The 14,621-nt window shown below is 36.4% G+C and overlaps 1 protein-coding gene across 1 annotated transcript in view; it reads right to left on the bottom strand.

Annotated features, from left to right (window-relative positions):
• LOC145292932 (protein-lysine N-methyltransferase SMYD4-like) overlaps positions 1-14,621 on the bottom strand; it is a 75,900-nt gene that overhangs the window by 41,520 nt on the left and 19,759 nt on the right. The window contains exons 5-6 of the mRNA XM_080139103.1: positions 6,197-6,253; positions 3,445-3,505 (exon numbers count right to left, since the gene is read on the bottom strand). Coding sequence (XP_079995229.1) covers positions 3,445-3,505; positions 6,197-6,253 — 118 coding nt within the window. The remainder of the gene's footprint in view (positions 1-3,444; positions 3,506-6,196; positions 6,254-14,621) is intronic.

Below are 14,621 nucleotides of genomic sequence, written 5' to 3'. Positions count from 1 at the left end.
ATATTAAAAAAAAAAATCTGTATTATATGTTTCTGTGATGAAAAGAAAATATTGTCTTTCAAAAAGTCACGTAAATTGATCAAAAAACTTGATTTTTAAATTAGAAAATCAATTTTTATGGCTAACCAAAAAGCGACTGTCTCACTACATCATTTCGAAACGGTTTCAAGAAACACAGTAGATAACTCAATTTAATGCATACTTGCAAGATTTGTTGGAATGCCTACAAATTCTGATTAATTGCTTAAAAATTACTTTATTTTTATAAAATAAAAATACTTGATCAATTTACATAATCTTTGGAATACAATATTTCCCTTACAGTCAGGTACATTATACAGGTTTGTTTTTATTTTCGGTCAATGTAACATCAGGCTTGCTTCAGACGCATCTTGTTGAACTCACAAATCTATATGGAATTTCAAAATGTATTATATGTGGCTCAACATGGACATGTGTCACCATAGATAAAGGTGTCAAGTGACAATCAGTCCAAGTAACAGTTTTCTGGAGGTTGAAGGTTCAATCTTCACTACAGGCTATACTAATTAAGAATAAAATATAAAATTACTTATTTACAACTTCTATTCAATCATAGCTGACTGAAATGAAAGCAATCGAGACCTGTAAATTTAATAAAAATGGCATATTTAAAAATTCCATATTGATTCTAGACTTTGACAAGATGCTCCTGAAGAAGGTTGGAGTTTACATCTACTGAAAAATTGTTGGAATAAAATCTATTATATAAAGGGCAGTTATCTGTGTGTGTGTGTAAAGTTAAAAACTACAGAACAAATACTATATATTCTTGATTGGTGTTGTATTGTCCTAAATGCATAATATCAAAATTAACAATTATTCATTCTTTAATCCTATACTGGTACAGATTTAATCAGTTCTGCCATTTTTTATATTAAGGGGAAGTAACTCATATTTTATTAAGTTACTTCCCTTATGCCGAGTTATTCCGCATGGAATCTATAAAAATGAGTTATCTGTGAGTATCTCTGTGTATGTCCAGAGGGAGGAATGTGCTGCTTGGAGGAGAAAGAAGATGGGAAAATGGAGGACAGGAAAAGAGAGAAAGATAGAGCGGTGGATAGACAGAGATAAAGAGGTAGAAGTTTTAAGAGGAATATGTTACATTTTTGCTTGAGACAAAACCAGGTAACCCTGCTAGTCAAAAATAGTTTGAATAATTTCTATAAAACAATATGAAAAGAACAAAAAAATATAAAAAATGCTACAAATTAGTAAAAAAAAAAAAAATAAAATAAAAAAAAAGTAATAAAATTAGAAAAATACATTGCCGCTTTGAAACATTAAACTTATTACCGATTTGTAAAATTAGTAGACAGGTAATTTTGACTAGTTGTTTTGTTTTATGGCATATCAACTCTTTTCAGGTTATTTAATGCCGAATTCATTAACTTTGGAAAAATATTTTATGCTTCAAATTTTTTATATCTTCAAATATTTATTCATTTTATAGCAGCATAATTTATGCGACAAAATGAGTTGAACACCAAGATGTTTGTTCATATCACATTTTCTTTAGAAAAATGTAATCATTTAACGATTGAAGTTTGTCATTATTAATCAATGAATTTTTTTTTTTTTTTTTTTACATGGGGGATCACCACTTATCAAGGCCTGGAGGCCACTCAGGGATAAGGGTTATTGCGTGTACAGTAATCAATGAGATAGTATTGTAGTAATCATTAGTATTGGAGATTTGATAAAGTGTCTTACTTAAAGGGACGGTTTGTCAGGAATTTGTTTATGTTGGATTTGAAGACATCCAAGTTGTAGTCAGGTGGGAAACAGGCAAACGGCAGAGAGTTCACAGTCGTGCACTTCTGAGAAAGAAGCTCTGCTCATGGAATCTACATTTGGATTTAGGCACAGCTAAAGAGTGAGGAAAATTATTGACAGTAGTTTCAGCCAGACGGGTGTTTCTTGTGAAAGATTGGCGAGGGGGGGGGTGAGAGACTGGAGCTCAGATTAGCACTTGCCATGGAAATAACGATAAAACCAAGACAGGCTCACAACGTCTCTTCTGTGGGAGAGAGGCTGCAGGGAAGAGAAAAGGGCATCCCCCACCAAACCACGAAGTCTATTTTGTACTCTGTCAAGGCAGGATAGGCTGTTTTTAGCAGCTCCTGCCCAGATGTGGCAGCAGTACTCCATCCTTGGACGTACTTGGCTTTTATACAAATAGAGAATTGCATCAGCAGTGAGATATCTTCTGGAGTGGTAGAAGGATCCCACCATTTTCCCAGCGTCCCTGGCAACAGATTTGATGTACGTGTTCCATTTCAGATCAGGAGTAAAGGTCAACCCCAGAAGCTTGTCAAAACATGGAGCCTCCCCAAGACGAGAGCCATTCATTTCAATTGATGCCAGATGGGGATCAGAGCGTTGATGATGTAAAGATAGAAGCTTGGTTTTGGATGCATTAAAAGTGACCAGCCACCTCTTCCCCCATTGTACCACGCGCTCAAGATCAGAGGAGAGAGAATTAGAGAGAACTTTGTCATTTACGGCCTTTGATGTGTTGCCATAGATGGTGGTGTCATCAGCATAGATGTTAACGAATGATTTAAGTATGTGTTTTGGGAGATCATTGATGTAGATCAGGAAGAGAGTTGGGCCCAGGATGGACCCCTGATCATTTTCAAATATTTAATCATGGTGTTTCGCTTAGGTGTTTGTATGACATATCAAATATTTTGGAATTATTTAATACTGAATTTTGGAAAAGGTTTTATGCTTCAAGTTCTTTAGATCTTTAAATATTGATTCATGGTGTTTGGAAAGTTTGTTTTATGATACATCAACGTTTTTCAGGTTCATTAATTCTGGTAAAAGTTTATATGCTTCAAGTTGTTTATATCTTCGAATATTTATTCATGATGTTTGGCTTAGTTGTTTTGCAGAATAAAATTTTGTTTTTGGCTTGCAGAACATGATTGAGTTTTGCAAAAGCAGATGAAAAAAAAAACATAACATTAGTGTTAGGTGCATTTTATGTCAGGAAGTTGGAATCTTCAAACAGCCTGATTTGATAGCATGGGTGGTGGCTTGGAGAGCAATCAAATGGATGTGGAGGGGGAGTGATTGTTTATAAGGGGGAGTGATTGTTTATAACTGACAGAATGAGAATACTATACTCGTGTAGGCATTTTTACTTAACAAAGAGCTTGCTTAAAATTTCAGCATTGGTTTCAGAGTTTAATAAAGCATTTGAAGACTATCAGAGGTTACATCAACCAAAACTTTGAATATGACAACCAGGATGAGAATAATAGACCGAATAATTCAAATAATACAAACTATCAAATCCTCATCTAAAAAATTCCGAAACATTCAAAGACCTGAAAAAAAAATCAAAGCATAAAAGAAATTAAGCTGACAAAGAACAACAAAAACACAACTTACCGTTTGAATTTAGTTTTCTTTATCCATTTATCAAACTCTAAAATCTGGGAATCTTTGTCGACTGTAAAAATAAGCAAGCAAAAAAAAAAAAAAATACATTGAAGAAGTGTAACAGAAAGATGTTAAACAGTAGTTGTATCTGTAACATGGTTCCTGACCTTTCATCTTTTAGCTTGCAAATCTTGGTTTCCATTACTTTTGGTTGGTTGGTTGTTTTTGTTTTACGGCATATCAACCCTTTTCAGGTTATTTAATGCCGAATCCAAAGATTTTGAAGAAAATTTTTTAATACAATATATTTGTTGTTTTCAAGTCGGTTTCTATTCAACCCATAGTTGGGACCCTAACAGGGTCAGAGTGGACCTAGGAGCAATGGTAATTAAAGGGTGACTCCACACTCCCCAAAGCCCGCAAATTGGGGCCCCACCACTGGATATAGTTTAAGGTCATATCCAGGACCATTACTTTTGGTGAGTAACAGTGGACACATGACTTGCTAGAATAGATTAGAAGGTTCCATTCAGTATTGAAAGACAATGGATATTGCCTGTAAGGCTGACTATGAATGTAATCGTGAAGCAAGGGTTGTGCAATCTGCAACCACACATCTCTCAAGTTGGCATTGCTTGATTCCAAAGAACAACTAGTTGTTTTGTTGGTTGTTTTTGTTTTATGGCATATCAACCCTTTTTAGATCATTTAATGCCGAATCCAGTGATTTTGGAGAAAAATTTTTTAATAGAATATATTTGTATTTTTTTTTTTCAAGTCAGTTTCTATTTAACCCATAACAGATTTTTGATATTTTGGTTGGTTGGTTGTTTTACGGCATATCAACCTTTTTCAGGTTATTTAATGACGAATCTAGTGATTTTGAGGAACAATTTTTTAATGGAGTATATTTGCTTTTTAAGTCGGATTCTATTAAACCCATAGTTAGGAGCCTAACAGGTACTACCACTCTGGGTCAGAGTGGACCTGGGAGCAATGGCAATTAAGGAGTGGCTCCACACTCCCCAAAGCTCGCAAGCTGGGAGCCTCACCATCGGATATAGTTTAAGGTCATATCCAGGACCCCAAAGAACAACTAGAAACAATGCTGAGATAAGTAAGGTGCGCATACATCACCTGGTATCTCCAAATGGTCACCCATTTTACTACTGACTAGCATCAATGTTGCTTAATTTTGGTGGCCTAGCAGAGATACTACACTGATCCTTAGTAAAACACCAGATCTTAGCCAAAAGGCCAAGGAACCAGAAAAGTGATGAGGCTGCTGGAATGCTGAATTATATTTTTTCAGCACAAAAATACAAGAGAGAGGAATGGGTTAGGCAGAAAATAAAGAGACAGTTACGGAGAAGAGCAGTAAATAAAGGAGAGGGAAAGAGAGAAAAATACGGAGACAGCTGGAGAGAGAGAGGGAGATACAAATTTTAAAAGGAAATTATTGACTGCTTGTAGGCAGGCAAGTTTAAATCTTATTAAACCAGATAGCATTTTAGGTCAGTTAACCAAAATGTTAACCCTATGTCCCTTAACTACCACTGACCATAAGTCTGAGTAAGAAGCTTAGAAAAATTCTGATTAATAATTAGGCCAATCAAAAGTGTGGGGATAATCAATGTCGTTAGCCATTAGTCACAAATACTTAAAATTGTCTATCCTACTCTTAACTAGAACTATCTCAGTCACCAAAATACCACATTTACTTCAGGGGCTGTCCTACTTAAGTTAAACACAAATTTGCAAAAAGTTTTATTGAATTGTAGATATATAAATATACCACACTTTGATTTTCACTAAAATGCCGGATCTTAGCTAAAAGGCCAAGGAAGCATAAAAGTGATAGGCTGCTGGAATGTCGAATTACATTTTTTTCAGCACAGTAAAACAAGAGAGAGGAATGGGCTAGGTAAAAGATAAAGAGAGAGTTACGGAGTAGGGTAATAAAAGGAGAGGGAAAGAGAGAAAAGTTGGGGAGACGGCTGAAGAGAGGAGGGGGAAGATAGAAATTTTCATATTAAGCACACATTATTTAACTTCTGTTTAATTTATATGGTCCCAAGCAACACCAGGGAGCCCTGCTAGTAAATAAATAAACTTCTGTTAATTAGTTTTAAATTGGAGTTGTGATTTTTGTTTAGAAGAAAAATTGCTTTGCTGCAAGGCTGACTGAATTAAATAATAACTTTGGACAGGCACAATGAGCGGAACGATCACCTGCATGTTCATAGGTGTATGAAAATTAATTAAGATTGACAGAAAGCAGTTGGCTAATGAACTAGAGAAATGAATTTGTGTCAATTACCGAGCATTCTCCACCCCATCAACGACTTTCGCTGACTACTCATTCACCACAAACAAACAATAAAGATGTCATTATATGTATATATGCAAGTAAGTATCCGTCATCATTCTTTTAAATACAGCAGCAATATGCAACAATACAGGGTGTTCCAAAAGTCTTGAGCACATTTCAAGTTTTCGTATCTGCTTAAATATGAATGGTAGTAAGATGAAAGTGGTGCCATTTTAAAGCTAAATTGCATTAAGTTTTTTTTGTAAGGATATTGATTTTTTTTTTTATTTCTTTTCATTTCTTTTCGGATGCTGACCCTTAATAATTCTCGAGATATTCAACGTCAGAATATGCCCAGGACTTTTGGAACACTTTGTATATAGATGCAAGATAGGAGCAGATTATATTCAAGGCAAGATTAAAAAAAAAAAATAAATAAATGAAACTGACCTTTCATTTTCTCAGTCTGTGTAGATTTTTCAAGCAATGATTTTCCTTTATGAAATTCTGTAGAAAAGAAAAACAGATTATGTTAATTTCATGTTGCTATAAGTAAAACGTGTCATCAAAGTGATGGGTGTAATATAAACTGTCACACATTGATGGATTAGTTCAATATTGTTGGGGGAGGGTATTTGTATCTGGTCAAAGTGACCAATTTTAGTCAGTCTTGTAACCACTTCCTTCTCTAGTGGATTCTTCAAAGGTTTATTTTTTAGCTAATCTGTATGGATTTCAGGGGATTGAACGCTAGTGGTGGGATCTCTTTCAGACTTGGTTTGTTTTGAAGTGACTATCTTCCTCTCCCTTTTTATTATTTTGATTAGCTTTTTACATCAAGTGGCTTCAGGCATTGTCTGGAATGATTTTCAATAAAAATGAATTCTTTAGATTATCCGTAGAGTGTAATCAATAAATTAAATAATAGATACACATGGATGAACCTGTGAACTTGGTATTCCCATGAAATTTCCTTTTTCAAAGGAAGCCGGTTCAATCCAGCTAGGATGAATTCTGCTTGTATTATACATACAAGTGTTTATACATGCTGGTCTTTTATGTGCTTTCTGCTTCATCTTCCTCTTTTTGTGAATTTTCATCAGTTTTGTGAGACAAATAAAACGTCTTTCATGTGGAAAGGCCACAAAATAGATGTTCACTGAGTTTTCTTCAAGGTTTTATTTAGAGAGAATAGACTTCAGAGAGAGAGAGAGTATATATCTGGTCGGGCTCCTTGCCCGGACCAATGTGACTCTCTCTCCAGATTTCCCTGTCTTCCATCAGCTGCCTCAGATCTTCAGGATCACAGTTGGCATCATGTACAATTTGCTGGTTGTACGTGGATCTAGGCTGTTTAATGTTTGTGCACCCATGCCGAGGAGTCCACAGCAATACATTTCTTACCAGCTCTTGCTTGCCCCTCTGGCAGTGAGCAGCAAATCAAAGACGTCGCTCCCTGATAATAGTAGATATGGCAGGTAGGTTGCCATAAAGTTGCTGCTTCGTGGGATGATGTGGCAAGATATATTTAATACTGTTCGTACCATATGGCATACACACATCTAGCATTCTTTCCAATCTTTATGTGAGTGTCCAAGTTATAGCACCGTAAACAAGGACAAACTCCACCACTGCTTTGAAGAACTACCTTTTCAGTTTGTCAATTAGCGTTCAAGTCCATACTGATCATAGCTTATCCAATGTAGCCCATGCTTTTGAGATATGAATTTTGATATTTCTCTGTGTGGAATCTATGTTGCTGCCCAGATACATAAACTCAGTGACTTCTTTCAGTGTTGCTCCATCTAGAGCTTTAATCTCCCCCTCCGCATGAAAAGTCAGAAACTTTATCTGCAGTAATGTAAAGACTTCTCTAATGCACGTAACAGAGAGAGATTAATGTTATCTTAGCTATTTACTTTTTAAACTTAACTTTCTAACTTTAGAAACGAATGACACAGACAGACAGAGACATCAAAGTAATATTCACTGAGATTATCAATTTTTTATATCATGAACCGTGTCTCAAAAACATAACGTCACTTATCATATCCTCACATTGTTTGACTCCTGTTTTTTCTATAATTCAATTTGACATAGGTTAAGAGATTACATGTTTCATGGCCATTAAGAAGGGAACAGGAAGAGAAAAAAAATGAAGGAAGCAAAGAAAGAGAGAAGGAGGGGTGATATGTGATGCGAATTTAGACGGTCAAAAATACAGGTGACTAGCACCTGTCCAACCTTGTCTTGCTGGTGTGGTGATAACCTCAAGCAACAATCTATTGTTTGACTTCTGCCTTGTCACCCATCCTTCATTCAATCCTGGGAATGATTCTGTTTTACAGATTTATATCATCATGCACTTAATATGACCCATGTCAAAATTTGCACTAGCTAACTTAATTGCTTTCAAGGTTTTATTTTTATTCTCCACTATACATATGAGGTGCCTTCAAAAAGTTTCCTGGCTTTTTCGTACAAGGATTTCTTGAAAGTTCAGTATGTTATTGTGATACATTTTATGCGATGACTGACCAAATGATTTGGGGTTCAAATGAACAGCTACAGCAGGAATCAGAATGCACTCTACTAAAGCCTGAGTATCACAGTTAGTGAATTTCAGAAATGCAATCTGGACGTGAGAACACTTTAGAAGAACGATTGCAATAAAATTCTATTTTAAACTTGGAAAAAATACCACAAAAACGTATGGAATGCTTCAGATTGGTTTTGGACCATCTTGCATGAATCAAGCATCAATTTTTGGATAGCATAAGAGATTCAATGGAAGCAAGAAGTCTGTGAGGGATGATGAGAGGTCTGGGAGGAGTAAGGAAGTCAGAACACCAGAATTGAATGACCAAATAAAGAATTTCATGGATAAGGATCTTCGTGTGTCTATAGAGATAATAAGTGCACTGTTTGATGTCAGTGTGTGAACTGTACATACAGTTATTTACAAGGAAGATTTGCACAAAGTTTGTCTCATTGCACTAGTCCACAACGCCATCCTTGCCACAGACTATTTGACCAAGATGGGCATCAAGACAGTTCCTCAGCCTCCCTATAGTTCAGACCTTGCTCTCTATGACTTTTGGTTATTCCTTAAGCTCAAGGAAAACCTTACAGACTGTTGTTATGAGACAATTGAGGCGATCAAAGAGGTTGTGACACAAGGGTCATTTAAATGCTCACACAAGAAGACTTCCATGAGAATGATACAATAAATACATTACAACCAGAGGAGATCACTTCAAACGGGGACTAGAGTTTCATGTCTGCACGATCAATAAAAGTGACCATATGAAAAAGTCTGCAAACTTATTGGAGGCATCTCGTACATAACATCCTCATAAATGGATGGAAGCAGCTTCCCAAAACATGACTGTTCTTCCTCTCTCTCTAGCAGTTCAGCAAAAAGAAAACGATTTCATTATCTACTATGTATCACTACATATTTCCTGTTATAATGCAATATCATAACGCATAATACTAACTCTAATTTTACTTCTAATGGAGAATTTCTTCTTCTGACTTAACTAATCTTACATGGAATTTTCTATTTTTACTCATATTTTTACACATCTCCATCTCTCAATATAGCAGGTCCGAGGTATTAATCTACAGTCAAAGATATTCTTCCAGATATTTTTTTATTATAAATATAATCATCAGCATTTTACTATTGTCATTCTTTGCTTGCTCTCTCTCACCATCATATGCAAAGATATAACAGTTTCCTCTACAACCAACATGAAAACCCAAATGTTTCTTTTACATGGAGGTCATCAATCATCAAGGCCCGAAGGCCACTCAGGGATAAGGGTTATTGCCTGTAAAGTAATCAATGGGATAGTATTGTAGTAATCATTAGTATTGGAGATTTGATAGAATGTCTTACTTGGCGGTTTGTCAGGAATTTGTTTATGTTGAACTTGAAGACATCCCAGTTGTAGTCAGGTGGGAAACAGGCAAAGGGAACAGAGTTCCACAGCCATGCACTTCTGAGAAAGAAGCTCTGCTCATGAAATCTATGTTTGGATTTAGGCACAGATAAAGAGTGGGGAAAATTATTGACAGTAGTTTCAGCTAGACGGGTTTTTCTCGTGAAAGATTCGCGAGGGGGGACAAGAGATTGGAGCTCAGACGAGCACTTGCCATGGAAATAACGATAAAACAAAGACAGGCTCACAATGTCTCTTCTGTGGGAGAGAGGCTGCAGGGAAGAGAAAAGGGCATCCCCCACCAAACCACAAAGTCTATTTTGTACTCTGTCAATGCAGGATAGGCTATTTTAGAAGTTCCTGCCCAGATGTGGCAGCAGTACTCCATCCTTGGACGTACTTGGCTTTTATACAAATAGAGAATTGCATCAGTAGTGAGATATCTTCTGGAGCGGTAGAAGGATCCCACCATTTTCCCAGCGTCCCTGGCAACAGATTTGATGTACGTGTTCCATTTCAGATCAGAAGTAAAGGTCAAACCCAGAAGCTTGTCAAAACATGGAGCCTCCTCAAGACGAGAGCCATTCATTTCAATTGATGCCAGATGGGGATCAGAGCATTGATGATGTAAAGACAGAAGCTTGATTTTGGATACATTAAAAGTGACCAGCCACCTCCTCCTCTACTGTACCATGTGCTCAAGATCAGAGGAGAGAGAATCTGCGAGAACTTTGTCATTTACGGCCTTTGATGTGTTGCCATAGATGGTTATGTCATCAGTATGTGTTTTGGGATATCATTGATGTAGATCAAGAAGAGAGTTGGGCCTAGGATGGACCCCTGAAGGACTCCAGCATTAATACTGTGGGCCTCTGATTTCTGCCCATCAACCACTACTCTTATGAACCTATCAGAGAGAAATGATTTAATGATTGACAAAACATTTCCAGTAATACCGTAGCTGGAAATCTTCTGAAGTAGGTCCTTATGCCTTACCTTATTGAAGGCCTTCGATATGTCAAGAGCAATTGCCCTGGAAAGGAAGCCTTTATCAAGAGATGCACTAATTCTATGAGATATAACTGTTAACACATCTGCTGTAGATCTTGCGAAGCGGAAACCATATTGCATGTCACTAAGAAGGTTGTTTCTGCTGAGGTGGTTGACTATTTAATATGGATTCCAACAACTTACTCATGACACACAGGAGACTTATTGGTCTGTACTGAGAGGGAGATGACTTTTCACCTGAATTCTTAAATACAGGGCATACTGATGAGGTTTTCCAAGGTGTTGGAAAGCACTTCTCCTTAAGGCTTAAACAGTTTTCTAAGTATGGGGTCAAGTTCTGGTTGGAGCTTTTTCAACACTATAACTGGAATGCTGTCAGGGCCAGTTGTTTTACTGGAATCAAGGTTCTTGATTAGCTTGGCGACCTCAAGCATAGATATTTGTATGTTGCATAGCGTGTTATCTGTTATAGGAGGAAATATGGGGAGTTGATGGCCTTCGTCACATAGGGTAGAATTAGCTGCAAAGTTCTTGGCAAATAGTCTGGTCTTATCTGATGCTGACGAGATGACCTCAGGTCTATTGATGATGGTTGGGATAGAACACACGCTTTTGTTCAGGATTTTGTTTGCTATTTGCCAAAACTGGTGGGAACCAAGCCGCTGCTCAGCTACTTCGGATTTAACGGACTGAGCATATAGCTCTCTTGCATTTTTTATTACTCTTTTGCAGTGGTTGCTGGCAGTCCTGAAAGCAGCTTTAGTCTCAGTACATCTATTACGTTGGTAGCTTTGGAAAAAGTGATTTCTGTGCGCAATGGCAGCAGCACATTCTGGGGAGAACCATGGCTGGCTGTTAGGTTTTTGTTGGAATTTTTTGGATGATATGAATCAGTCTATGCCTACAATTAACCATTCAGTCAGATCTGATACTATAGAGGACACATCCTTTTTAAACATGGAATGCAGAGGTAGATCAGATATGAATGTATGGAAGCTATCCCAGTCAGCCATAGATATACAGTACGGTGATAATCAACACACACAGTATATATATATATATTTAAAAGAAACAAACAAAAAACAGTCTCCTTCAGTCTTTTACAGAGTAAGGATACCCACAAAGGGTTGCTTGCGCATGAAATTTTGGTGGCAGAAGGAGCGCAATCTCGACGATATTGTTATATACCAATGGCAAGTGAAGCATAGGATGACTGGAAACAAATGCAGAGATGAGTGGAGAGCACATACAGTGTCTAAAATTTCCAAATGCTCAGCCATCTGACACTAATCAGGCTCAACGTTGCTTAACTTTGGTGATCTGACAATAACCGGTGTGTCAACGCGATTATGCCATTACACTCTCATAAGCAAAAAAAAAAAAAAAAAATGGGCCAAGAGTGAAAGAAGGAAGAAATCGATTTTTCAATATTTTCCCATGAATTTTTGTTAATTTTAACTGAAAATTTCTATTTTGCAGATCATTATTATTATAGCATATAATAATAAGTGGGAAAATTAATCCTAAAAATGGTAAGACCACATCTTGGTGAGGATATAAAAAACCGAATTGCAGGATTAAGGCAGCCCAAAATGACTTACAAGCAGATTTTTTATATTCTGGTTGGTTGGTTGGTTGTTTTTGTTTTACGGCATATCAACCTTTTTCAGGTTATTTAATGACGAATCTAGTGATTTTGAGGAACGATTTTTTAATGGAGTATATTTGTTTTTTAAGTCGGATTCTATTTAACCCATAGTTTGGACCCTAACAGGTACTACCACTCCAGGTCAGAGTGGACTTGGGAGCAATGGTAATTAAAGGGTGGCTCCACACTCCACAAGGCCCACAAGCTGGGGCCTCACCATCGGATATAGTTTTAGGTCATATCCAGGACCGTTGTATAAAGGGTTCTTTTTAAATTTTTTTATAAAGGCCAATTTTTTTAAGATATGAGAGTATGGTGTGGGGATTGTTTTTATCAAATAGCTCTTTAATATTGTTTTCTTTGTAGAATCGATTTCTTACTGTTACAAAATCAGTACATTCAATTAATGTGTTTGATTGTGAGTGGTGTTTGACAAGGTATACAGATGGGTTGGCTTTCTTTTTTTAGGAGATATGAGTGGATTAAGTTGGTATGGCCTATTTTTATTCTTGTTAGTTTGACTTCTTTTCTGCTTAGTTCCGTATTTTGTTCTTGTTTCTTGATTTTTGGTATGATTTTGTGAAGTTTGTTGTTAGGGTATTCATTCCAGTAGGTTTGCCATTTCTCTGTTGTATATGCGTTGATACGTCTTTTTAGATCTATGTATAGAATTTTTAAATTTGCATCGATTGGGAGATTTAAGGTGTTTTTTGCTGCTGAATCTGCTAATTCATTACTTTTAATATGAGAATGGTTCGGTATCCAGCAGAAAATGATTTCTTTTTTACTGTTTAATTCAGTTAATTTTTGGAGTAATTTTGCGATTAAGGGGTTGTCCATCTTTTTATTTTTAATCGCTTTTAGAGTAGATTGGGAGTCTGAAAGGATTATAAACCTGTTTTTTTTGTTATTGGAGGCGAGTTTGAGAGCTAGGATTAGAGCATGTATTTCAGCACTGAAGATTGAGGCTTCTTTTGGGAGGTTTGATTGTTTTTTGATTGATTTATTGAGTATTGCTGCACTGGCTGTTGCGTTATTTTGTTTAGACCCATCTGTATAGATGTGTGTGTTCTGGATACTTTTCTTTGATTTTATCGAGATCATCATGATAAGTTATTGGATGAGTATGTTTCTTTTCATATTTACTTAAACTTAGGTCGATGTTAGGGGACACGATTTTTGAGTCGGACAGTTTCATGAATTTTGGTTGTGGGTAGATTTGTTTCTTTGGAATTCGATTTTATTCTAAGTCCAAAGGTTTTGATTGCATTTTCTTTTTGGTCGAAATGATGTTTACGGTTTGGATTTAAAGTACTATTGTGTGCTGGGTTTGTGGGGTTGGCTGTAAGTTTTGTGTAGTATTTTAGACCAAGGTTTTGATTTCTAAGCATTCGAGGAGTTTCATGTGCTTCTGCATACAGGCTTTCTACAGGGGAGGTTGGAAATGCTCCTAGTGCTAGTCTTAGTCCAGAGTGGCATATTGTGTTGAGGGTTTTTAGATATGACTTTCTGGTGGATTGATAAATGAAGCTACCATAATCTATTTTTGATCTAATTAATGCTCTATATAGTTTGAGTAGTGTGTTCTTGTCAGCTCCCCAATCTGTATGGGCGATGACTCGTAGGAGTTGTAATGCTTTATTACATTTGGTTTTGATGTGATTGATGTGTGGAATTAAATTTAGTTTTTTGTCAAAAATGATTCCCAGGTGCTTGTGTTGGTTTACGAATGGAATTTTTTCGCCTTCAATCTGTAAGGTTGGGTCAGGGTGGAGTTTGCGTTGGTTACAGAAATGGATGCATTATGCTTTAGTTTTGGAGAATTTGAAACCATTTTAGTTGGCCATTTATTAATTTTATTTATGTTATGTTGTAGTTTTCTTTCAATAGTGTGAGTGTATTTAGATCTGTAGCTGATTGAGCAGTCATCTACACATAAGGAGCTATGTATATCAGGAGAGAGTTCTTTTATAATGTTATTGATTTTTATGTTAAAGATAGTTGTTGATAATATGCTGCCTTGGGGCACTCCTTCTTGATTTTGTGGGTCTGATAAAGTCGAGTCTATGCGAACTTGGAAAGATCTGTCTATGAGGAAGTTTTTTATGAATTCAGGTAATCTGCCTCTTAGTCCAATCTTGTGGAAATCTTTTATGATACCGTGTTTCCAGGTAGTTTCATATGCTTTGTCAAGATAAAAAAAAAACAGATGTTACGTGTTCCTTATTGAGAAAAGCTTCTCTGATGTAATTTTCGAAGTTAGTGATGT

The sequence above is a fragment of the Euprymna scolopes genome, chromosome 14 (genome assembly GCF_053919585.1).
Source record: "Euprymna scolopes isolate OS-2025 chromosome 14, ASM5391958v1, whole genome shotgun sequence".
Taxonomy (NCBI): Eukaryota; Metazoa; Mollusca; class Cephalopoda; order Sepiida; family Sepiolidae; genus Euprymna; species Euprymna scolopes.
The sequence above is the reverse complement of the archived record's forward strand: the minus strand, read 5'-3'. Positions and strand labels throughout refer to the sequence as shown.